This window comes from Ahaetulla prasina, chromosome 3 (assembly GCF_028640845.1).
Source record: "Ahaetulla prasina isolate Xishuangbanna chromosome 3, ASM2864084v1, whole genome shotgun sequence".
NCBI lineage: Eukaryota > Metazoa > Chordata > Lepidosauria > Squamata > Colubridae > Ahaetulla > Ahaetulla prasina.
In genome coordinates, this window is record NC_080541.1 from 87,841,383 (window position 1) to 87,867,362 (window position 25,980).

General features: G+C 38.4%; 1 protein-coding gene across 2 annotated transcripts in view; it reads right to left on the reverse strand.

Moving 5' to 3' along the window:
* The window catches only part of LOC131195346 (cadherin-6-like), a 217,118-nt gene that overhangs the window by 75,408 nt on the left and 115,730 nt on the right, over positions 1–25,980 (reverse strand). For both annotated transcript variants that reach the window (XM_058177171.1, XM_058177170.1), the window contains one exon: positions 15,351–15,712. In XM_058177171.1, coding sequence (XP_058033154.1) covers positions 15,351–15,578 — 228 coding nt within the window. In that variant the 5' untranslated portion in view covers positions 15,579–15,712. The remainder of the gene's footprint in view (positions 1–15,350; positions 15,713–25,980) is intronic.

Consider the following 25,980-nt stretch of genomic DNA (forward strand, 5'->3'; position numbering starts at 1 on the left):
AAGATTACACTTTTTTCTTTCTAAAATTTTTGCATAGAACCCATTGATCTTAACTTTTTCAACGCTTTGAAAGTTCTTTTCATTAGCTGCCTATCTTGGAGATTTAAATAGCTAGTTATCAGTTCCAATTTAATGTGTGTTCTTCAGAGAGACTCTGGGGAAGAAAAAGAATCTATTATTTTACTTGCTTAGAAAACAATCATAGCCATGTTGGGCCATGAAGAACGCATTCAAAATCCATAGCTGAGTGATGTCTTTGTGAAGATCATTGGAAATGTCACACACCCACCCCAAAAAAGAAGCATAAGCCTTTAAAATTTTTAAAACACTTAACCGTACATTTAAAAAAAAATGGAAGGGGAAAAAAGTTACAATGGGGGTTTCAGCCACAAGACCAGAACTAAGATCACATGTGGAACACTGCATCCAGTTTTGGGTTACCATGTTATAAAAAAGATACTGAGATTTTAGAAAGAGTGCAGAGAAGAGCACCAGAGATGATGAGGCAACTGGAGGCTAAAACATATAAAGAACAGTTGCAGAAATTGGGCATGTCTAGTTTAATGAAAGAAAGGACTAGGGGTAACATGTTAGTAGTGTTCCAACATGTTAGCAGTGTTTCAATGTTTGAGGGGCTGCCACAAAGAAGAGGGAGTCAAGCCAGAGGTTCCCAATCTTTTTCGCCCGCGGCTCCCCCGGAAATCCGACCTGCAACTGTGCATGCGCACCAGACGCGCCCGCGGCTCCCCCGGAAATCCGACCTGCAACTGCGCATGCGCACCAGACGCCCCAGAAATGGCGCATCAGCGCCGGACCCAGCGGGCGCAGATATTCCGCGGCGCCCCCATGACGATAGCGCGGCTCCCTGGGGAGCCGCGGCTCACAGTTTGGGAATCACTGAGTCAAGCTATTCTCCAAAGCATCAGCAGACAAGACAAGAAGCAATGGATGGAAACTAATCAAGGAGAGAAGCAATCTAGAACTAAGGAGAAATTTCCTGACAGTTAGAACAATTAATGAGTGGAATGGGTTGCCTCCAAAAGTTGGGGTGCTCCAACACTGAAGATTTTAAAGAAGAAATTAGACAACCATTTGTCTGAAATGGTTTAGGATTTCCTAGCTGAGCATGGGGTTGGACTAGAAGACCTCCAAAGCCCCTTCCAAACTCTGTTATTCTGTATTTTATTATGTAAGTTCAAATTCATTATGAAGAAGTGTTTATGGAATGAATGCATAATTAGAATTAAGTAATGTCAATATCAGATTATACATATGAACAGAAGAAAGAAAATGATTACTGTACTCCCTGGTTTTAAAAAACCAAGGGCTGCAAAATCTCAAAAATATCCTCCTGTTATATTATCTGGTGGCCAATATCTGTTGTTGATTTTTATTTCTGTCAGAAATATTAATTTATTGGCACACCATATTTCATATACTACCAATCTAGGACAAAAAAATACTTCAAGTTTGGAGTAGGGCCACATGAGAGGAAAAAGATTTGCTTAGAAGCGGCACAAAGATCTTGGATATTATGTCATAGTCAAGAATATTTTTGCTTATCAGATGGACTTACATTCTCCCTTCTATATATTCCAAATCTCCCTTCTATATATTCCAAACCAGTCCAAATCTGGTAGCAATATGAACTTACTCGTCCTATTTCTGTCCACTGATGACCAGGCAAGTTTTAGCTCAGGTGTAGTCAACCTTTTTATACCTACTGCCCACTTTTATATCTCTGTTAGTAGTAAACTTTTCTAACCGCCACCAGTTCCACAATAATGTGCTGTGTATCATTGTCTTTGCATGCCTCTCGCGCATCGTGGATTGGGTTTGGGGGGGGGCGCCAGCTACCAACTCTGCTTGTCTGTTACAGCTGAGTGGTGTGGGGGGAGATGCGTGAGCTATTCTGGGACGAGGCTCTTTTGTTTGCAGTCACACTATAGCGCCATTTAGTTTCATTTACATAGCGTGAACTAAACTTATGCACGGGTGATGCAAATAGTATATTTTCAGAAATTTAAATTGTCACGGAGAATTTTATGAAAACCTAATGAAAATGTTTTTAAATAATGCTATGAAATTTTTTTAAAAACTCAATTAAATTAAAAAAAAGGAAATTGTTTCAGTATCGGACAAAAACCCTACCACCCACCATGAAAGCTGGAACGCCCACTAGTAAGCGGTAGGGAACAGGTTGGCTACCACTGTTTTAGCTTGTTCATTTTCAGACCGGATGGATGTGTATGAAGAAGGGATTGCTCTTCTAACTACTTCATTATCAAGATTATTTTTTTTGAAATTATTTTTATTTTTTAAACAAACAAACATAAAAACATCTTCAACACAAATACAGTGTGTCGGTTGGTTGATTACAAATCTTTTGTGCAATTTCAGCAAATGTATAACATGTGATTTATCTAGTTTTACATTTTATCAATCTGATATGTTCCAAATATATTGATTTAATCACTGCTTAAATTAAGTATTTTTTCCCTCATTTCATGTAAAGTATTCTCAGTTTTATGCTAATCAGATTGCATCATTCATTTCATCTTCTTAAATCAATATGTATTTCAATCATTTTTCCATTGTAAAAACCTCTCTCAGACATTAACATGTTTTTCCTTCTAACCAATGAGAAAAGTCCCATACCTTATAATATTGCTTATCTTCCAGCTCTCTAATTTCAAATGTCAATTTACTCATTTCTGCACATTCCATTATTTTCTTGATAATTTCATCTTGCATTGGTATTTTTTTCATTTTTCCAATTTTTAGCAAACACAATCCTAGCCGCTGTTACAACATTCACAATCAAATATCTCAATTCTCTATTATACATTTCGGGTATGATCCCCTTCATTATCAAGATTATTTATTGATATGAGAAGATCATTCACTTGTACCTAGTGAGAAGTTGGTCACCATAGAACGTTTCCCTACAGAGAGTGGGCCTATTGCTTTCTACATTACACAAGCTGCCATAGTGAACATCTGAATTCAGGAAGAGAGGGTAAAAGTACATTAAAAACAAACAAACCCACAAATGTTTTAGCGGAAGCAAATGAATAAAACATCTCTTTCTTTCAGCAGCAGGTTACAGCTTCTTACTAGATGATGGATGCACTTGAAAGAAAATCTCATCTTTTTCTTATTGACAAAGGTGACCCAGTGGAAGCTGAGCATTCAATGCTGGTCACTCTGTAGACATACACATTACTCATATACTGAGAATAAGGGAGGAGGAGGAGGAGGAGGTGGAGGTGTGCTGAGAACAAAAGAGAAGGACGCCGGAGCCCAAGCTCTAAGCAATACTCTATTGGATCCAAAATGAGAAATTCGGTCTGCTCTGCAGATATGCATGCACAACACAGAGATACGCTATATTGCTAAGACCTCAACAGATAGGCATTATCATAGGTTTTTAGGCAGTGGACGATCTGCCACAGGAAGCTGCAGACTGTTAATTTTTAAAGCGGGTGAGCTGAGTTGCATGCTGTGAAGGATGAAATGGTAAAATTGTGGAGCGAATATTGCATTTTGTTCCAATACCGCCCCATGAGAAATATCTTCTGCAGGATGCTAATTTGATTATTAGAGACAAGGTTTAATGAAGTCTCCTCCCTGATGGCAGGGCAATGAAAAATCAAACAGAGTTCGAATCCTGAAATGATAAGCGTCTGAAGCTCCACGACTGTATTCGTCCTTACTGCAGGGCTATCTGGAGGAGATGAAATTAAGCACATAGCTTAGGTGCTCTCGGAGAAAATAACGAAAGTTTATTCTCAGTCTGAATTTCATTACATAAGTACAGGGCTGCAGAGAGACTTTAAAATCAGTGAATCACAATCACCAAGGGTTCCAAAATGTTAGAGTGATCGCCACCATTTGCCCAATGAGGCTTATAAGACACAAAGAGTGCACGGAGTATGACACTGCAGTGTAAACTTTGCAAGCTAAGTTGGTGAAACGTTCATGCACTTGGGCTCGGAGGACAACTTTGGAGTTTATAATAATGTGCATTACACGGAGGAGAGCAAATGGCTGCAGAGCAAGCTTTAGAAAGACTGCCTAAAAAGCACTCTTTGCATCTACAACAAATGGACCGGTGCAGAATGTTCCTATCGTATGTGCTCTTTTCCAAAATAGTGTATCCCAGTTCCAATAATTATTCTTTGGTTCATAGCATGCTCGCTTCTCCTTTTCTTCCTTCATTTTTGCACTTCTAGAAATCTTGAGGTTCCTGCAATCAAAGATGCCCTTAAATGAGCTTGCGTTGATGTACATACGTTTTCTTAGAGGTGATCACGCTACAGTATTTCAGGATTAAATTTGCTGCACTAAAATGGAGGTTTACAAATTCAAGGTCTGTGACATGAGGGGAATAGGGCAGGAACAGTACAGGCCTTATGCTTCTCCCTGCTCTTTCCTGGCAGTGCTGAGATAAATTGAGTTGACCACCATGGTCAACTGAGCCGAGGTGGTGCAGTATTTAGAGTGCAGCACTGCAGGCTACTTCAGCTGACTGCTAGCTGCAGTTCAGCAGTTCAAATCTCACTGGCTCAAGGTTAACTCAACCTTCCAGCCTTCCAAGATCAGTAAAATGAGGATCCAGATTGTTGGGGGCAATATGCTGACTCTGTAAACCTCTTAGAGAGGGCTGTAAAATCACTATGAAGCTGTATATAAGTCTAAGTGCTATTGCTATTGCTATTGCTAAGGTTCCTGGGTCTCCATTTGCTCAGTAACTGGAGCAGCCCAAGAAGGGAAATGACTGATTTTCTGCATCATCCTCCATTACAGAATAACAGAGTGGGAAGGGACTCTTGCTCAAGCAGGGAACCCTATACCATTTCAGACAAATAGTTGTTCTGGAGGATCAAATGTGCAATGCTGAAGTATCTACTACTTCTGGAGGCAAGTTGTTCCACTGATTAATTTTTCTAACGTGTCAGGAAGTTTCTCCTTAGTTCTAGGTTGCTTCTCTCCTTGATTAGTTTCCACCCATTGCTTCTTGTCTTGCCTTCAGGTGCTTTGGAGAATAGGTTGACTGTATTCAAGTTTTTTCAGGTGATTAAAGTTATTGTTCATTGCTGAGAATCGTCTAGAGTATCTTCTACCAGACAATTCTGCCTGTTCAATAAGATCTAGTAGGAAAAGTACCTTTTGAGTACCAGTTTTAATGGATCACTTTTTTCATAAAAAGGGACATATTTTTTTCTCTCTTCTTTGGTGCTCAATGAAAGATCAGATCAGCACCCACTATGTTGCTATTCAGGAAATGCTCCAGAACAGGGGTCTCTAACCTTGGTCCCTTTAAAACTTGTGGACTTCAACTCCCAGAGTCCCTCAGCCAGCTGGCTGAGGGACTCTGGGAGTTGAAGTCCACAAGTCTTAAAGGGACCAAGGTTGGAGACCCCTGCTCCAGAAGGTTTTTGGAAGTTTTATGAGTCTCCTTTCAACAGGAGGCAACTGTTGCTGTTAGCATTGTTGGCCTTGGTGTGTCCATGGATTTGATTGTTGCTGTTGTTTTCTCCTTTTAATTTTTTTCTCTTTACTTCTGCATTATTGTGAGCTCTTTGGAGCCTTATTGGAACTGAACAGCATATAAATTGCAGAACTAAATAAATAAACACAAAGCCAAAGGCAAAATGGTACTGTAGGAAGTAGAGCCAGTTACCAGTGTGTACTCCCTGAGCCACAACACTATTGTTGACCTGCCCAAACAAGTAAAAATCTATCTAAATTCCTACAACTCAAGAATTCTAACCTGAAACTGTGGCTGGGAAGTGAGTGATTAATACATGGCCAGCCATGAAGCAGAGTTAGTCTGACTTTCTATTGTGATGCCATAGAGAGCTGGAGATCAACTAATAGATCCCTACCTATGTACCTTTTGTCAATCCCTATTCAATTATACAAGCACAGAAAAAAACAGTACACGTTCTCTTCTAAGCCCTTCTCTCTAAAAAATTTTCTACTATACAGGTGAGTTTTGAGTTTTGGGTGTTCTAAAGGATGCTAAGCATATAGCACGATTAAGCATTCTATTAGATGCTAAAGAAGATACTATTTTATCTCATAGAGAGGGAGAAATATGGGGGGGGGGAAATAATGCCAAGACAAGGTGAATATTAGATATGGGACATCTGGAAGCAGGCGTTAGAAATTAATCAAGGAGAGAACCAACCTAAAATGAAGGAAAAATTTCCTGAAAGAACAATCAACCAGTGGAAGAACTTGCCTCCAGAAGTTGTGAATGCTTCAACCATTGAAGTTTTTAAGAAGAGATTGGACAACCATTTGTCTGAAATGGTATAGGATTTCCTGCCTAAGCAGGGTGTTGGACTAGAAGACCTCCAAGGTCCTTTCCAACTCTTGTTATTTTGTTAAGTTGTTGAGGAAACATATTCCTGGTGCTTTGTTGTGTGAAGGATTGAGGATGATCTAGAGGGTCTCCAAATAGCCCTGAGAGAAAAATTCATGGTGGTGTAGGAGATGGCAAAAGCAGAGCTTCCTGAGTGACCAAGGAGGATATTGTGTTCATCAAACAGCATTCAACTAGAACTAGACAGTGCAGCTGACCAGGTCACATGGAGAGCTGACAAAGGAGACTGGTAGTAGCATTATAACATGGTAGGTTAAATGCCCTGCAGCACATAAGTTAAAGATCAGGTGGTGCAGCAGAGGCGAAAGGGCTGCTGGTGGTAATGGTGCTAGCAGTATGTTCAGCAGAGGCCAATCACCTAGCAAAGTGGTGGCAGAAATAGCAACCCAAAGATGATTAACCACAGTGTTTGGAAGGTCCAGGCACTTAAGTGACAGCACCCACTGGTAGGTGGGTAATGATTTGTTGGAGGACCAATCTGCATCCTATAGTTGTTGCCAGGCTCCCACTCTGGGTAGAAGTCAAGTTGCCCCCAAATGTGGTTGTGAGACTAGAAGAATATTTTTTTGTCTATTTCATCTGTTGGTAAATGCTCCTGGAACCTTCCATTTCTGCTATCTAAAGAATTGGTTCATAAACCGATCAACCGAGACCATTTTGGTGGATGGTGTGAAAAGATGGGTGGCAACCAAGGTGGAACAGTCAGCAGTGATGACTCTTAGTTGGCCTCAGTTTTTTTTTAAAAAAAAAACCTTGAAAGTGCTGGTTTTTATCACTGGTTGTCCAGGTGAGAGAAGGTGTGAGCTGGAGTGTAATGTAGTGCTTGTATGGATGTTGGTGGCAGGAGGCGGTTGTCTGAACTACTGAATATTTTAACTACGTTGGCAGTGGTGTTCCTGAGACTTATGGTGTTATCTACCTTAAATCTACCTTCCCTGGGTGCACACACTTAAAGGTCACTTGGAAATTAATGGTTACCATGGAAACCATGGAAACAGAAGAGATAAGGATAGAGTGCTGCTGGAGGAAAATGAAAAGTAAACTCAATAAAGCATGGATGTGATCCTTTATTAAGAATTAACTTGTGGCAATAAAAGCAGCAAAACATAACTGTTTTCTGCTCTTACCATAGTTTCAGATAGCCAATCGGTGGCCCTCTTCAAGATCACTGGTCCCTTCATTGTAAAGATCGGCAATAAGAACATTTAAGAGGCCACTGTGAGGACTATTCAAAGCATGTCAGATAAAACAGCCTGTATCTGCTGTGAGCTAGAGTCAAGCTTGTAAGATCCTATGGAGTTGACAAAAGTAGCTTTGGTTATCTAGGAAGCTTTTGACCTTATTGATTTTGATGAAGTGGACACGGTCCTTGAGGCTGTAAGTGTGACCATTTGTGTATTATTCCCATGTGCCTGGATGTCAAGGATTCCTGGAAACTACATGTTGTTGGAACCGAGCAATGGTAAATACATCCTTGAGGGAAAAGTGGTCCTGACAGTTCTTAAAAAGAAAGTGGTACATCTCCTCCTCAAGAAGCTATAGCTGGATCCAATGGTACTGTCCTATTTCAAATCTTCCCTTTCCTTCAAGATGATTAGGATACAGCTTCAAAAGACCTTGGACAAAGCAAATTATTTATAATAGAATAGAATAGAATAGAATAGAATAGAATAGAATAGAATAGAATAGAATAGAATAGAATTTTTTATTGGCCAAGTGTGATTGGACACACAAGGAATTTGTCTTGGTGCATTTGCTCTCAGTGTACATAAAAGAAAAGATTTCTTGGATTTCTTTCAGTTGGGTTTTGTATAGTACAGCACTGATCATATTTGTTGATCTTCAAGGGGACTAGGATGGGTATGGTGCATCCATCTTGGCTCTCAAAAACTTTCAGTACTATCAACTTTGGTATTTTGGTGAACCAACTTGAGGATTTGGAGTAGGGTAACATGGCTAGAAGCAATAATACAGAAATCAATAAAGGGAGAGCCAGTACAATTCCTATCAGGGATCCCAACAGAAAACCACACAAATGATACACAATACTTAATACTACACATATTAATGGTGGCACTTATAGCATATGCGCAAAATTGGAAAAAAGAGAACCCACCAACAGAGGAAGATTTAATTAAGAAAATTCTAGAATGTGCTGAGATGGATAAACTCACAAAAGAAATCAAAGAAAAAGAAGATACAGAATATTACAAGGTCTGGTGTAGATGGTATAAATGGTTAGAAAATAGGAAAGATAAGAAAACTGAATAATAGGGTAGAATGTAGATGAAATAAAGGAAGATAGATCATAAAAGTAAAATAAGATAGAATTAAAATATGTATATATAGTAAGAAAGGAGCACTCTGAATAGCTGAAAAGAAATAGTGATATATATATATATAAATGTCATATGTTTGTCTTATGTTTTAATGTGTACGAATAAAAAAAATAAAAAAAAAGAAGTAGAGTAACATGGTGTTGTTCCTTCCTCCAGTGCAAAGGGAGGGAGTAGAGGAATCATGTAACCTTCCATACTTTCAGCTGAATGGCTGGAACAGGCCAGGGGTGAAATGTTCCCGGTTCAGACCGGATCAACCGATCCGGTAGCGATGGCGGCAGGTGGTTCGAAAACCGGTAGCAAAAATCCCTGCCCCCCTCACCCATGCCCACCCTTGCCCGTTCTTTTAAAAAATGCTTTTAAAAGGTAAAGAAAGAGGCTCTGACAATCACAACTGAGCTGCCTGATCATCAGAGCCTTATTTTTTTACTTTTAAAAGCATTTTTTTTACAACCTATTCGGCCAAATAGGTTGTAAAAAAATGCTTTTAAAAGTAAAAAAAAAGATTGCGTGCCATAGTTGATCACACACACCCTGCACTGTTCTACTTACCCCATGCCTCCTTTTGGCTTGCACTGCGTGCATGCGCACACCATGTATTTGGTGTGTGGTGCCCACTGTGCATGCGTACGTGCAGTGCGCATGCGCAGCCAGCGAAGTGGTAGTAAATTGGTTCAGATTTCACCACTGGAACAGGTCATTTGTGCATGAAGATAGGCAGACTGATTCTGTCATCTGAGAATAAGAAGGTTGCACGAATGAACCTGTGAGATGTTGGAGGTTGAACCCAAGGATTTATCTGCTGTTAGAATTAGAGGTAAGCTTATTGCCAGCCTCATTTTTTCTCCTCTTATACTTGAGGGACAACCTCTGTTTTCCTTGCACTGATTTGCTCCTGAAGTGTTTTATTAACTTAACATGGATCAATAGTAAATATCATATGGCTTGTATAATTTCCTTCAAAAGAGCTTACCAAGGCTCAAAACATGAACAAAGAATAAATATCAGCTAATGTGGATTTGATTTTGTTAAACATGATTTAGTAGAAAATTGAATCTGGCCCTTTTTAGAATCACCGTGTATCATATTTCACACCTTTCATTACCTCTGCCAAATGAAAAGTTTCCTGGTACAGCATTTTACATTTTTGTTGTTGTTTTAATTTAAAATTTGGAATTCAACCAGCCTTGTCTATGCTGGCAGCAGGCTTCAGATGAATACTTGACAGAAGAAAATGAAGAGAGATGGTGTAATGAGATGCTTGTTACTGAATGATAGTTGGTTTAATGAACTCTTCTAGGTTGCCTAGAGGGTTCCAAAGAAACAGATCAATATTAAGGAGCTATGCATCTAATTTGAAGAAATGAGCTTTGATCCATTTTCCAACTTCTGTTTCTATGTTCCTCTTCTACGTCCGAGGCTCTGCGTTTGATTTTGTGAATACAAAATCAAATGTTTAGGTTCTTTATGAAACCCTTCCCCCCTCTCTTCATATCCACAAACATTGTAGCTGCCTATGATTTCACTACATTGTTATGGATTGATGGTACAGGGAATTTTTATTCATGTCAGTAACTTGAGGACGGAAAAAGCAGAGAAATCAAGTCGGTGTATCTACAGGGAGAAAAAAAGGAGGCTAGGAAAGAAAAGGTTACAGAATGCAGAATTTTTTTAAAAAAACGAAGAGTTCTATTATTTTTCTCTTTGCTAGCAATGAATGTAAAAAAAACAAAAAACACACTAGCCACCCACCCAGCCTGACAAGCAAAATTTAAGGCTGGCTGTGAATTGGATAACAGGTGAAGAGATGAACATTTTCACCTGGGAGAGTTAGAAAGTACTAAGCTTTAATCAGTGGTGGGATTCAAAAATTTTTTTAATATCGGTTCTGTGGGCGTGGCTTGGTGGGTGTGGCATGGCTTGGTGGGTGTGGCAGGGAAAGGATACTGTAAAATCTCCATTCCCACCCCATTCCGGGGGAAGGTTACTGCAAAATCCCCATTTCCTCCCATACTTACGGGACCGCCTGCTGTTACCGTTTGCCTCCCACCGACCCGTACGGTCTCACAGAGAGGGCCTTCTCAGGGTGCCGTCCGCCAAACAATGTCGGCTGGCGGCCCCCAGGGGCAGGGCCTTCTCTGTGGGAGCTCCCACGCTCTGGAAAGAGCTTCCCCCTGGTTTACGTCAAGTGCCTGATCTTCGGACCTTTCGCCGTGAGCTGAAAACACACTTATTTATTCAAGCGGGACTGGGCTAAAATTTTATAAAATTTTATTGGGGTTATTTATATTTTAATATTTTAATTCGTTTTAAATTTGGCCACCTTATAATATGTTTGTTTTAATTTCTTTTAATATTTATACTGTGATTTTTTACTTGGCTGTACACCGCCCTGAGTCCTTCGGAGAAGGGCGGTATAAAAATTGAATAAAATAAAATAAAATAAAATAAAATAAAATAAAATCAGCTGGGACTCGGGAGGCAGAGAATAGATGAGGGCAGGGCTAGTCAGAGGTGGTATTTACCGGTTCTCCGAACTACTCAAAATTTCCACTACCGGTTCTCCAGAACTGGTCAGAATCTGCTGCAACCCACCTCTGGCTTTAATGAATATTAAGCTTTAATGAGTGAAAAGAATTTGTGCAGAAAAATGTGTCTGAGTGCTAAAGATTCAAGGGAGAAGACCCTCTCCCCTGTACATCAGTATGTTGTTTTGAATGAAGGGCAAGGCTTATTGAATTGAGAAGAAGTCAAGTCAGCACCTCTGTCTTTACGCTCATAACTCAAACGTAGCTAGCCTGTATTTCCTTCTTTTGGGAAGATTCTTTCTGAACAAAGAGTTGGATTCAAATTGGCCTTCTCAACAGGCGCTAGAATCCATTGAAATTTTCAATTCTGACAGGCTTTCAAAGTCCTGTTATCACACCTACCACAGCAAAGTAGCATTCCTGGAATCCTTGCAGCATCTGTTTCCTGACCTGGTCTACTTCAAAGAATTATCAGCTGTGACTGGCTGAACAAGTGTGAGACCCCAGCAACAGCGGATTGTAGGTTCAGAATTCCAAAGGGTTTGCTAAACTGACTCACACAAACAGCCCCAGCCAGCAGTAACATCCCCCCCTCTTATTTTCTTTCCATCTTCAAATTCCTGGGAGGTTTGTCTGCCATCAAACATCTACCACCTTCCCCAATCTACAATTTGTATTTACATATGGAAAAGTTTCTCATTTTCTTTTTCCTCTGAATTTTTGCTCCTAAATACTAAGGAAGGTATGCCTCTCTTCCTTCTACTTCTTTAAAATTTGGAATTTATTCGTTTAAAACACTCTTTAGTTAGAAGATCTCAATTGCATATTAATTCCCACATAACGCATCAGTCCAACAGGGACTACCGATCTTAAGTAATCTCATCTGGGCATTAATTAAAAGATCTTACAAAGGCTGAGAACTGTTTCTAACTTAAAGGAAACTCTTCAGAACACCTCCTAGAACAGCGGTTCTCAACCTGTGGGTCGGGACCCCGTTGGGGGTCAAATGACGATTTGCCAGGGGTCGCCTAAGACCATCAGAAATATGGGAAGTATACTTGCGAGTCGAAGAATCGCGCTCCAATGGTTGACTCCACAAGCCAGCTGCAGGCTCTTCAAATCGCTAGCTGAATTCGGCTTCAGGCGCGATGAATTAAAAAAGAGAGAAATCTTTGCTCTGATGTCTCCCTCTCAAGTCAGCTGCAATCACTCCCAATCGCTAGCCTAATCTGGCTTCAGGCGCGATAAATTTAATAGGGGAGGAGTCTCCACTTTAATGCCTCCGTCCTCAAGGCAATTGCAAGCAGTTCAGATCGCTAGACAATATGGCTTCAAGCGCGATAAATTCAAAACAAAAATAATTTTACGGTTGGGGTCGCCACATCATGGGGAATTGTATTAAAGGGGTCGCCACATCATGGGGAATTGTATTAAAGGGGTCGCCACATCATGGGGAATTGTATTAAAGGGGTCGCAGCACTATAAAGGTTGAGAACCACTGTCCTAGAATAAAGAGTAGCTGTAAACATAAGCAATATAAGTTCCGTGCACATTTAGCTATTGAGTAAAATATGCACTTGTATGGACTTTGCTCTAAATCATGGGACACTTACATTTAGTCTTCATATTACATGTATTTCCCATTCATGCCTCATGGCTAACTGTTCAATTACCAAGACATGAATTGCTCAGGCACCCAAAAACACATAAAAGGCCAACTGTGAAGGGCCGATGGCCATGGCATTAAGAACACTTACATAACTTGTATCTGTTTCCAGCTTTACATTTATGCCATTTCCTTGCTTTGCTTCCTAAACTCAGTCTGGGTTTTATTATCCATATTTTAATTAACAAGGTTTCCTTGTAATTTTATGAGCATAATTAAGTCTTTTGAATGGCAATCATTCTGGAAACAAAATGATGGAGTGTTTTAAGATATTTGTTCCAAAGAGACACATTAGATTAAAAAATGATCATTTTTAAAATTACTAAGGTTCTGTTGGACATGTTAGCATTGCAGGAGGACTTTCTAATTCTTTTTGGGAGACAAAAGGAGGCTCTTATTATATATCTAGACCATATTGCCCAATCCATTAAAAAAAACAACTGTACATTTTAGTAAATGAAGCAATGCTTCTCTCTTGAGGTTCTGTCCCGAACTTGCTGAAGCAGTTAGCTCTTATTATATAATGAGCTCTCAAATAAGCAGGAAAATTATGATTTATCAAATTAAATAGCCCCAAATTGGAGAAGCCAGATGATATGGGATTTTTTTTTCTTTGCCTTCTGTATTTTGCAATATTGTGATGCAAAGCATGATCCCAACAATGCAAAGCCTTCTAACTATGTGTCGGGAAATACTCTGAATGTTCCTTCCAAGGACATTTTCATTCATTCTAGCTGAAGGGACACATAAATCCAGAAACCTGTGCTTGAGATCTTTGTTATTTTTCACATAATAAATGAAAAATATGGAGACAACAAGCTAATACACTTGTCTTTCCATAGAAACATTTCTGAAGATTCACCATAAAAAACTTCATAAACCCAGTTAACAAGAGTAATAATAGCCAGTGTCTTGTGTTAATTATTTCAGAACAAAATAATTCATACAAAAAATGATCAAAAAACAGAGCCAATATTTCCTACAGATGGCTTGCTTGGAGTTGATGCATACTTCTATTAAGAGGTCTAGGACAACTTGCCATGGCCATCTTACCACAGCCAACTCACCATGCTACAGCTAACTCACCATGGCCAAGTCATCATGGTGGGACAACTCACCATGGGTTGATGAGAGTTACACTAATATTAAAGATATGATGGAATAGAATAGTTAAAGAAAGGATGCAAAAGAAAGGACGAAATGACAAAAACGACATGTGAATGATAAAAATTAAAATATTTTTTAAAAAATATTTTAAATAATTAAATTGAATTGACAAATTGTCCTGCAGCAAGTTATTCCTCAGTGACTTGTGAGCTGGCTGTGGCAAGTTGTCCCATTCCATCTCTAAAGTACCAGTCAGAAGATGCTGGAGAGTTGCCAGCTTTAAACTAGGAAAGTTTGATAAGTTACATCCGTACCCAGCTTTCTTAAGTTCCTCAAGATTTCAGCAGAACTTGAAAATTTACAAACAGGATAAAAAAGCACCCCTGAAATTGAAGCCAAAAATTAGTGTTACCGGATATGATAATCACATCCCAAAATATGCCAATATATAGAAATATCGTGTATTCTAGGACTGTTTCTTCACCAGTGGCTTTTAGTATGTTCATGGCATTACCTAGCCATCACTGAAGTGATATGAAGTCATAGGCATGTAGAATCAATTGTAATTACCCCAAAATGAAAAAAAAAGCAATCATCATCACATCATAATAAGGCAAACCATCTTTTTGTATTTGCATGCTGGTATTAGATACAAGCATGTAAGCCATATGGTTTGCTTTGTGACATTCTGACATATATCATCACTTAACTTCCTTTGCTCTCCTGCAATTGTCCGTAAATGAAATTTGTTATTTTTCCTTTCTTTTAGCTCAGTGATATTTGGATGACTCTAGAAGATATACATTAGTAATGGGGGAAAAAATAATCTTCCAAAAACTTTTTTCCAGATTTACAAGCAGCTAATTTAACAATCAATGGTGACAACCTTACATGTATTTCTGACTCACTTGTATGTAAAAGCAGGAATATTTACCTGTATCTTCATGAAGGAAGAAGTTCTACTAAGATACATTTTAATAGGTCCTTAAACAGTATTAAGTTAATGTCCCTCTGCTGAAATTAAAAGGGCAAGTTTTAATATCCTATGCTGGAACTCAGCAATGTATAATTTCTGAAACTTTTTTTAGCAATCACATTGCAGATTTTATTCTAAACCTGTATGGTTCTTTATGTAAATATCACAATTTCTTTCATCTTTTTCAAGTTGTTACCCAAGCTCTTGAATACTCCCCACAGATCTCTCACAAGAAGTATCTCTACCCCAAGAGACATTGATTAAAGACAGCTGGTGTGGTGGTACAATATCCCATGCCATACTTTGTTTTAACAGTTAGGAAAGAATTAAAATGTCCTACCTTGCCAACGTACTGATAATCAGAGCCCGTGTATTCCTCCAGAAGGAAGAACTGATTCCACATCCAACTTCTTTTGGAACGACTAAGCTCCTTTCTGCTGTTTCTAGATAAATCCAAAACTTTTGGGTTTTCTGGAAAACCAGTAGTTTTTTTGGACAATGGTATAGAATAACTTTGGTGAAGAGGACCAAACCAAAACAGGAGCCAGAAGCAATGATAAGTTCTCATGATGGCAGTACAAAATGATGCTGAAGTGATGATATTCCCCCAACCTCAAACGCAAGCTAGTTCTCTGATCTGAGGCCAATCACATTCCTTCTTTGTTCCGTAATGTTTTTTCCCCTTTAAGTCTTGGAGGAGCTCTGAAAGAGAAAGAAATGACAATTTATCAAGCGTTTAGAGAAGGCTATTTAGCACTCAGTGCAATAGCAGAGATGACAAAAAGGTAGATGCCATTGCTACAAAGAGAATATTATATGGCTCTTAGTTGCAGATTGCCATTTACATAAAGTGAATGCAACATCTCTGTTGAGTAGGAGGAATAATTGTGTAATTTATTTTGATTGCTGTTCTACTTACTTGAAATATATTGTTTTTGGCAATTTGATTATGTCTTTTCCATGGTTCATGATAACCCTATTTATTTTAACAACAACAAAAAAGTTGGTTTTCAGTTGGTGCTAATTGAGAACCATATGGTATAAGTGAAGACTTCCTCCAGATGTGTAAACCATGCACTGTATCATTTGTACATTTCTTGATTAGCCGTAGATAATGAGGTGGAGCATGGTCTAATCAGTGTACCCTAGGGAGCTATGTGCCTGTTTGTATTAATGAATAGTACTGAAAAAATAATTTAGAACCCTGGGTATTTTGGTGGTTCATTTTCAGTATTTGTCCTGAAGGGTTTTTTTTTAAAAAAAAAATATTGATCCATTTCCCCATCCTTTTTAATGATTGAGCAGTCCATTTCTAGGAAAGGAATTCCATTTTTTGGTATTATATATTTGAAGAATTTCATTTTTCACATGTCTTGGTAAATCATGTTTTGTTTTATTTGTCACATTCAATCCATACCAGCAGAAGCTAATAATAGGACTTAGAATGTGAGGATCAAACTATCTCTTATCTTGAAGGACACTGAATAAATGTACTGTAAAATAAGAGTGTGATAATACTACTTTTATTCAGAAAAGGCCTACATATGCAATATTGCTATGTTTGAGGAGGAAATGGCATGGAGGATAAATGGATCCAACCTTTCATATGCTTTGTTGGAACAAATGAAACTAGTAAACACAAGGACTTGAAAATGGGACATATTAGTAAATTGTACTAGATAGAAGAAGACCGGAATAACAGCACTCTTTATCAACCTCCCTCAGACAATTTAACATCAGGTTACCATGATAAATCTCAGCTTCCCAGACACTTAAAACTTTATTCAGCAACGACTCTCAATATTAAACTAGATTAAAGTTATTATGGACTGACTACGAAAACAAAGTGAGAGAAAGGACAGTGTATGAAATTTTAAAGAAGAAAGAAAAGAAAATTGAAAAGGAATAAAAACACCTAGGTCATATATTCATGGATTTCAATGAACAGAAGCCATTTTTCTTTGCCATTTGCAGAGCAAATAAGGCAAGCCTTTATATAAGGTCTGCGCTTCAGAGTTTTAAGACTAAGACTGTTCCTTCTGCCTTTCTAAGTTAACAGATGCTTGGTCCCTTTCTTCATGGTTGTGGGAAGTAGTTCAACTATGTTGACATAATGCCTCTTCATTGCTGCCTTGCCAGATTCATCTCCTTTTCTATTTTCTCCTTCTCCTCTCTGTACTTGCTGTTATTAAGTGCTTCTCACTCTGCCTGCTTCTGGACATAAGTGGCTTCTCTTCCATTTTCGTTTCTTCTTGGTAATACCTTCCTCCTTTTATGTCTGTCCACTTAACTGAAGATAGCAAGGGGAGGGATTTCCATTTCTTTTTTGGTTCAAACTGGTAAGACTCTCCCCAGTTTCACCCCTCCTCTTTCATGACAACAGAAAGCAGGAAGGAAGGAACTATTTTCAATTCTTCTACTTTGTCAGGAACAACCCCAATTCAGAATTCTTCCTTTCATAATCTTTGGGTGGAATAATATCTACCTCTCATTAATCATACAACTATATTCCCCCTCGAATAATGTCTATTGCCCCTCCATATCAGAATTGGTAGCAGATTATATGTCTGATTGCATGGTTAGTGACAGCCTGGTCTTATGTGGGCATTGCAAATTGAACTGCCAGAGATATGGTGTGTAAATGCTATCTTTCATCTCCTAAAAACTCTTGTTACTTCTCAGTAACAAGAAGTCTGTAGGAGAGGATGAGGTGGAGCCTGAGGGAGGGCGTCAAACGTGTCATAAGTCATGAGTCCCTGCGCACCCACAAGAGTTCTAAGCCCAGTCCAATTGATTGTTAATAGGTCAGATTTTTGTAGACAGCTTAAGCTTGCAATAAATCTTTATACTCATTTGAACTGCTCGAATTTCCTGATTTCCCTAGTGGTTGACAAAGCCCTTTCAATGAATCCTATATTGTATTTTTTGGAGTATAAGACACATTTCCCCCCCCCCAAAAGAGGCTGAAAATGTGGGTGTGTCTTATATTCCAAATGTAGCTTTTTCGAAGCTTTTTTCCAGCTCTAACGAGACGCTAGCAAGTGAAGCGATCCTCCTTGCCTGCTCCCTCTGATTCTCAGCTGTGAAGCTTTTTTTATACCTAATGAGGTGTTAGTGATCTTCCGTGCTTTGCCTGCTCCCGCCGACTCTCAGCTGTGAAGTTTTTTTTCAGCCCTAACGAGGCACTAGCTAGTGCAGCGATCTCCGTGCTTTGCCTGCTTTTCTCATTGCTTCTCTCTCCAAAGATCAGTTGTGCTTTAGAAGCTGTTTTTTATTCCCAAGCAGAGGATAAAAACCAGCAAACTAATGTGCTGAAGCTGACCAGACAAAGGATGCTAACCAGATGAATACCTGGTAAGCAGATTATTTTTTACCTATTTTCCTCTCCAAAAACCAAGCTGCGTCTTATACTCCGGTGCATCCTATACTCTGAAAAATACAATATTTTAGCTTGGCCCTGCCAGGCTAAGATCCAAAACCATGTTTTACTTCAGTTTCTTTTTCTTCTCTCCACCAGTGGGAATGGTGATCTGCAGAAAGTACCTTATAAAGCTATATTGTTAAGAAATAGTACAATAGCATGAAAAATTATGCCAAAGAAAAACATGTTGGTTCATTTTCTTATCAGTTGTAATACTGCCTTTTCTGAAAAGGATACTTTACATATTTCCCCAAAAAATCCTTAAATGTCTGAAATAATATCACTTTTCCATTTTTCAGAAAAATTCTTCTGACATGCCTCATACTGAGGGTGAAATGCTCCTGGTTCGAACCGGATCGCCCGATCTGGTAACGATGGCAGTGGGTGGTTCAGAGAACTGGTGGGTGGTTCAGAGAACTGGTAGCAAAAATCCCTGCCCCCCACATGCCCAGCTGAAAAAATGCTTTTAAAAGTAAAAAGAAAGCCTCTGATGATCGCGTGGCTCAACTGGGATCATCAGAGGCTTTTAAAAACATTTTTTCTACAAACTCTTTGGCCAAAGAGGTTGTAGAAAAAATGCTTTTAAATGCTTCCTCTGGTGATCCCAGCTGAGTTGCCTGATTGTCAGAGGCTTTTTTCTTTTAAAGGCAAAATAAATGCTTTTAAAAGAAAAGAAAAGCCTTTGATGATCAGGCAACTCAGCTGGGATCGTCAGAGGCGGCTTTTAAAAGCATTTTGTCTACAACCTCTTTGGCCAAAGAGTTTGTAGAAAAAATGTTTTTAAAAGCCTCTGATGATCCCAGCTGAGCCACGCGATCATCAGAGTTTGTAGAAAAAATGCTTTTAAAAGTAAAGAAAGCTCTGATGATCCCGTGGCCCAGCGGGGACCACCAGAGGCTTTTAAAAACATTTTTTCTACAACCTCTTTGGCCAAAACATTTGTAGAAAAAATGTTTTTAAAAGCCTCTGATGATCCCAGCTGAGCCACGCGATCATCAGAGTTTGTAGAAAAAATACTTTTAAAAGTAAAAAAAAAGTTGGCCAAACCCACCCAGTCACATTAACCCCTCCCACCAAGTCACGCCCACAGAACCAGTAGTAATAAATTTTACATTTCACCCCTGCCTCATACAATAATTGTTTCTTCAAAGACAGAGTAAAAAAGTTTTGAGGAATAAGTCAGCATCGCATAAAAATGTTTAACATTTAAGGATTTCACCATGAATCCAGTTAAAGAATACTAAAATGCTATTGCAAAAAGATATTGATGGTTCCAAAGTCAATAAACTCACATTATTTTTACTTGTCTGACAAAGAAAACCTGATGGCTATCCTTATTTGGGTAGAAGAATTCTATTTTCCTGCAGCCATAAGTCAGATAGCCTCTGGGCTTCTGTGGCTCAGACTGGTAAGACAGTCTGTTATTAATAGCAGCTGCTTGCAATTACTGCAGGTTCAAGCCCCATCAGGCCCAAGGTTGACTCAGCCTTCCATCCTTTATAAGGTAGGTAAAATGAGGACCCAGATTGTTGGGGGCAATAAGTTGACTTTGTATATAATATACAAATGGATGAAGACTATTGCTTGACATAGTGTAAGCTGCCCTCTGTCTTCGGAGAAGGGCGGGATATAAATGCAAAAAGAAAAAGAAAAAGAAAAAAAGATAGCAACCAGAAAAGCTATGAAACTGAGACAGGAGGAGATAAATTACTATTACTCTTCTGCAGCTTTTGAGGTCCATCAGACAGCACTACAGCTGATGCCTCTGAAGAATTCTGGAAGTTTTATTATCTGAAATTTTAATTTTTATCAGTACAAAATAAAAGATTGGCAATAGTGTCCCCCCACCACCAGTACTAAAATGTTTCTGGGCACTGAATCCATTTTAAATCTCATTTGAGGATGTATGGATAAATGTGTCACAGAGAACTGGTTGGAAGCTATTGCTTATGGCTACAGTCCTACTGCAAAAATAATTCACTTTCAAATATAGATGAATGGTTGCAGAAAGTTTGATAGATAATGAAGATGAAAGCAAATCTCTTATATTTTAGACATCGGTATGGCTGCACATCCATTCCATGGATTTTTTTTTTTTAAAAATGCATGCAACATATATGTGTGCATGTGAAATACATACAATAAAACAAATATTTTGCAGATTTCATTGTAATTTCCTTGATTGTTGGGAGCTGCCCTGAGTAGGGTAGCACACAAGTTTAATAAATTATTATTATCTCATATTGTTTTGATTTCAGAGGTGAGGACGATTTTGATCCTGTTGGCCTTTCATAAGGCCTTGAAGATCTGGGACCCCAAATATGGGATGCGTTTCCTGGCTGTAGTGACATCTATGTTGGCATTTTTTCTCTCAGCTGCCATTGATATTTAATTTTGTACTCCGTTGTAACTGTTTTTAATTGTTTTATGATTGTTTGCTGCTCAGAGTTGCTTGTTAGTCCTTGACTTACAATGGTTCATTTAGTAATTGTTTAAAGTTACCACAGCACTGAAAAAAGTGATTTATGTGCGGGTTTGGAAAAGGTACCAATATAAATTAAATTATAAAATTCCCATATGGGCAATCCCTAGGCATGTGATAGAGAATATAAATGTAGAACAAAAACAGGAAGTGGTTACCTATAAAGAGCTCCTCTTTATGAAGGAGGGTAAGTTACAATTGAAACCTTTAAATATAATGAGAGAAGAAAGGATAAATTATACTTGGTTTCAATATGGGCAGCTGCAAGCTAGATGGAGAGAAGACCAAAAAATTGGTATTATGCAACACGAGGAAAATCTGGTAAAGCAAATTAGAGATCAAAGCCAATCGCATATTAAAAGGTTATATAATGCGTTGATAGAAATAGATTTAGAAGCGGAATTAGTTAAGGACTGTATGATAAAATGGGCACAAAATAGTCAACAACCTATAATGATGGAAACATGGGAAACAATATGGGTTAGAAATGTTAAATTTACGCAGGCCCAAAACTTGAGAGAAAATTTTTATAAAATGTTTTATAGATGGCATCTAGATCCAAAAAAATTGGCGTGTATGTATCCGAATTTGCAAGCTAAATGTTGGAGATGTGATTGTGATGATGCTACTTACTATCATATATGGTGGACTTGTAAAAAAATCAAAGCATTTTGGATTAAAATTTGGTGGATTATGCAAAATATTTTGAAGAAGAAGATAAAATTTACCCCACAATTGTTTTTATTGGGTATAACTACGGACTGTACATCAATAGAGACTAAATTAATTTTAAACTTAATATCAGCAGCCAGACTACTGGTGGCACAATACTGGAAGAAGGAACAACTGCCTACTATTGAAGAATGGACACTAAAAGTAACGAATTTAGCAGAAATGGCAAAAATTTCAGCATATCTGAAAGACTGTTCACAAGAAAGTTATATAGTGGAATGGAAAAGATGGATAGAATATATTCAAAACAAATACCAGACTAAAAAGTATCAAATAGCATATGAATGACTAGAAAGTAATAATTGTATTTGCATACAGTATTTCCCTTTTTTTTTAAATCTTTTTTTTATATGAAATAAGGGAGTTATGGTTCTAGGGGAGGGATGGGAGTTTACGAATAATTACTGTATTTTAGCTTATGATTGGTAGATGCTATACCCTGTATTTGCTCTGGGAAGTCGGGGGGGAGGGGCATTGGGTGAAGGGGGGAGGGGGGAGGGAGAGGGAGGAGGAGGGTAATTAATTATTAAAACTGTGGTAAAACTTTTTAATAAAAAAAAGTGACTTATGATTATTTTTCGCACTTATGATTGTTGCGGCATCCCCATGGTCACATGATAAAAATTCAGACTCTTGGCAATTGACTCATATTTATGACGATTGCAGTGTCCTGGGGTCATGTGATCATCTTGTGTGACCTGATAAGCAAAGTTGATGAAGAAACCAGATTCACTAACAACCACGTTACTAACTTAACAATGGTAGTGATTCACTGAACAGCTGTTATAAGAAGGGGTGTAAAATGGAGTTAAACTCACTTAACAAATGTCTCACTTAGCAACCAAAATGTTGGGCTCAGTTATGGTCGTACGTCGAGGACTACCTGTAAATAAATATGAATGGAATAGCAATAAACCAGAGGTAAAACTGAGATTAAAAAACAAAACAAAACTGCTAATGATGAACCAGTCAATGAAACAATATTCAAAAGAACCTGGTCTTTTCTTTTCTTTTCTTTTCTTTTCTTTTCTTTTCTTTTCTTTTCTTTTCTTTTCTTTTCTTTCTTTTCTTTCCTTGTCTTGTCTTGTCTTTTCTTTTCTCTTTCTCCCTCTCTCTCTTTCCCTTCCTTCTTTCTTTCCTTCCTTCCTTCCCTCCCAACTTCCCTCCCTCCCTCCCTCAAAACAAATGAACAATTTTAAAATGAATGTGTGTGTGTGCGTGCGCGCATGCATGAGTGTGGATTATTTTTCCAAATGTCAAACAAATAAGGCCCCAAATTTATCAAATATCCTTTGAACAAGTAACTCACTATATCCAAGTACTATTTATCAATCAACTCTCAGCAGTCGATGTGCATATGTGACTGGGAAAACAAGTAGGCTTCTATTAAATTGGTAGAATTAAACGGCATAAAGGCAATGGAGGAGGGCAGCATTGATGCCCACAATGCTACTAACAGCTTTCTGATTTATTCCCATTTTCAAAATGAACCTCCACTTCCTTACGAGAGGGTTTTTGATAGATTCTTTTCACATTTGCGTGGTAGAGTTATTTAAACCCAAACAAGGTAACTTTATAGGACGTAGGGAACTCCTCCTCTCTCTTTTATTTTGTTTGAAGCTTTGACTGTAGTCTGGATGAACGCACTTTCCCCATCTGGGCCTGCCTGGGAAAGAGGAATTATAAATATAACTATTTAACACTACCAACAATACAGCTACCCTTCAAAAAGACCTTGACTTTGTGTCAGAATGGTCAAAAACTTGGCAACTCCAAATCTCAGCCAGCAAATGCTCTGTCTTACACATTGGAAAAAAGAATCTAAACACTAAATACAAACTCGATGGGCATTACCTTACAGATGACCCCCATCCTGTCAAAGACCTTGGAGTTTTCATATCCAATGATCTAAGTGCCAAAGCCCACTGCAACTACATCGCAAAAAAGGCTTTGAGAGTTCTAAACCTAATCTTACGTAGCTTCTTCTCCAGAAACACTACACTACTAACCAGAGCTTATAAAACATTTGCTAGACCAATTCTTGAATACAGCTCGCATGTCTGGAACCTATACCACATTTCAGACATCAATACAATTGAACGTGTCCAGAAATATTTTACAAGAAGAGTTCTCCACTCCTCTGAATACAATAAAATACCTTATGCCACCAGACTTGAAATCTTGGGTTTAGAAAACTTAGAACTCCGCCGCCTTCGACAGGACCTGTGTTTAACTCATAGAATCATCTATTGCAATGTCCTTCCTGTTGAAAACTACTTCAGCTTCAATCACAACAATACAAGAGCAAACAACAGATTTAAACTTAATGTTAACCGCTTCAATCTTGATTGCAGAAAATATGACTTCTGTAACAGAGTTATTAGTGCTTGGAACACACTACCTGACTCTGTGGTCTCTTCTCAAAATCCCCCAAGCTTTAACCAAAACTGTCTACTATTGACCTCACCCCATTCCTAAGAGGTCTGTAAGGGGTGTGCATAAGAGCACAAATGTGCCTACCGTTCCTGTCCTATTGTTTCCTTTCATTATATCCAATTAATATAGTTATTACATACTTATGCTTATATAATTGCTTATATATTATATAGTTATTTTCATGCTTATGCTTATATATACTGTTGTGACAAAATAAATAAATAAAATAAATGAATTCCACAGGTGAGTTAATTAGGGCAGCCACGGATTGAAGTCCTGGTGGGCTGCCAGCAAACAGCAGGCTTGTCATCCCGCTTGCTCTGAGTAGAGAAGGAAAGTGATTCATGAAGAGTTTTGTTTTCGCTCCAGGTGTCTGGATTCCTCTTCCTGGGAAGGAAAGCTTCTGTAGGCATGTATAGAGCTGAGCATCTGAACCCACTGATTATTCTGTCATTAGTCCAAGCTGGATTGCATGGGGAGGAGACAGTGGAGCTCACCCTGTATGAGGCATCTCCATCTTTTTCTTTTCTTTTCATTACCCCCGTAGACGAAACCAGCAGTGAGCCATTATTCTTTCAGTCAAGCTGGAAAGAGCCAAGGAAGATGGAGAGGCTGCCCATTTAAAGAAACAGCCCTCCAAATGTCAATTGCCAGGGAGCAATGGCTCCTCTGAGGGGACTTTTCTGCACTTCAGGTTGGTCATTTTTCACTGCTTTGATATCGTGAAAGAGGTTTTTAGAGTAGTCCTGGATGAAATATGGCTTTCGAGGAAGATATCACAGCTGTTAAATGTGATGTTTTAATGTCTCCCTTGCTAGAATATGCTATGGATATCCATAGCAGGGAGTTAATCGTGAAAGATCTTATTTTCACACAAAATCTTTTATCTGACAGAAATCCAGGGTCTCCACATATCTGAGCCTCCTTCCAAATCAGGATTTACATGAGCACCGCATATTAAATGAAACATGGTGCCTTTTCTCTTCTTTTATTCAGTACCATGTGGCTATATAATTCAGCACAGGGAAATAATAAAAAGAAATGAATCTGCAATTCTGGGCCATTTGACCAGATTGAATCCCTAGCAGAAGAGAAAATGGAGGAATTTGTATTTGCGATGAACAAAATATTCTGCATGGAAAGTGAGGCAAAAAGCAATAGGACACCAAACGTTTGGAGGATGTCCGATAGATTTAGCTTGTTCTCATGCCTGCAAAGTGATGTATTTCCAAAATTCCTTTTTTTTTTTTTGTAGAAGCAATTAGTGAAATTAGTTATTGAGATCTTCTTCTTGGCTGTTCTTTCTTTTTCTATTGTCTGTCAATAATTAATTAAATTTGTACAGCACTCGACTCCCAATGATTCTAGGTGGCTCACAAGTAAAACTCTTTGTACAAATACAATAAAAACGTCAATAAAGAATAAAAGATAGCAAAAGTGACAGAAACCAGAGTGGAATGGACAAAATAACAGACACCCCCAACCCATAGGGGGATTCAATAAACCTCATCAAGGCCGGGCAAAGAGCCATGATTTTAGGGCCCTTCAAAGTACCAGAAGGATGTGGGCCATCCAGATCTCAGGGGGCAACCTCATCCCAAAGGACAGGCATTATAATTGAGAAGATGCATTTCTGGAACAACCAATAGATACCATTTTTAAATGAAGGCAATCTGGACCAAGACTGTTCTAAGGGCCTACTGTGTTCTAGTGAGAATAACTCATTTGGTAAGGTAAATCAATCTATCTATCTATCTATCTATCTATCTATCTATCTATCTATCTATCCATCCATCCATCCATCCATCCATCCATCCATCCATCATTTCTAAGCTATACAGTTGTCAATTTATTTTTATTCACATAAAATGATACCTTAAAATTATAATAAAGTATATA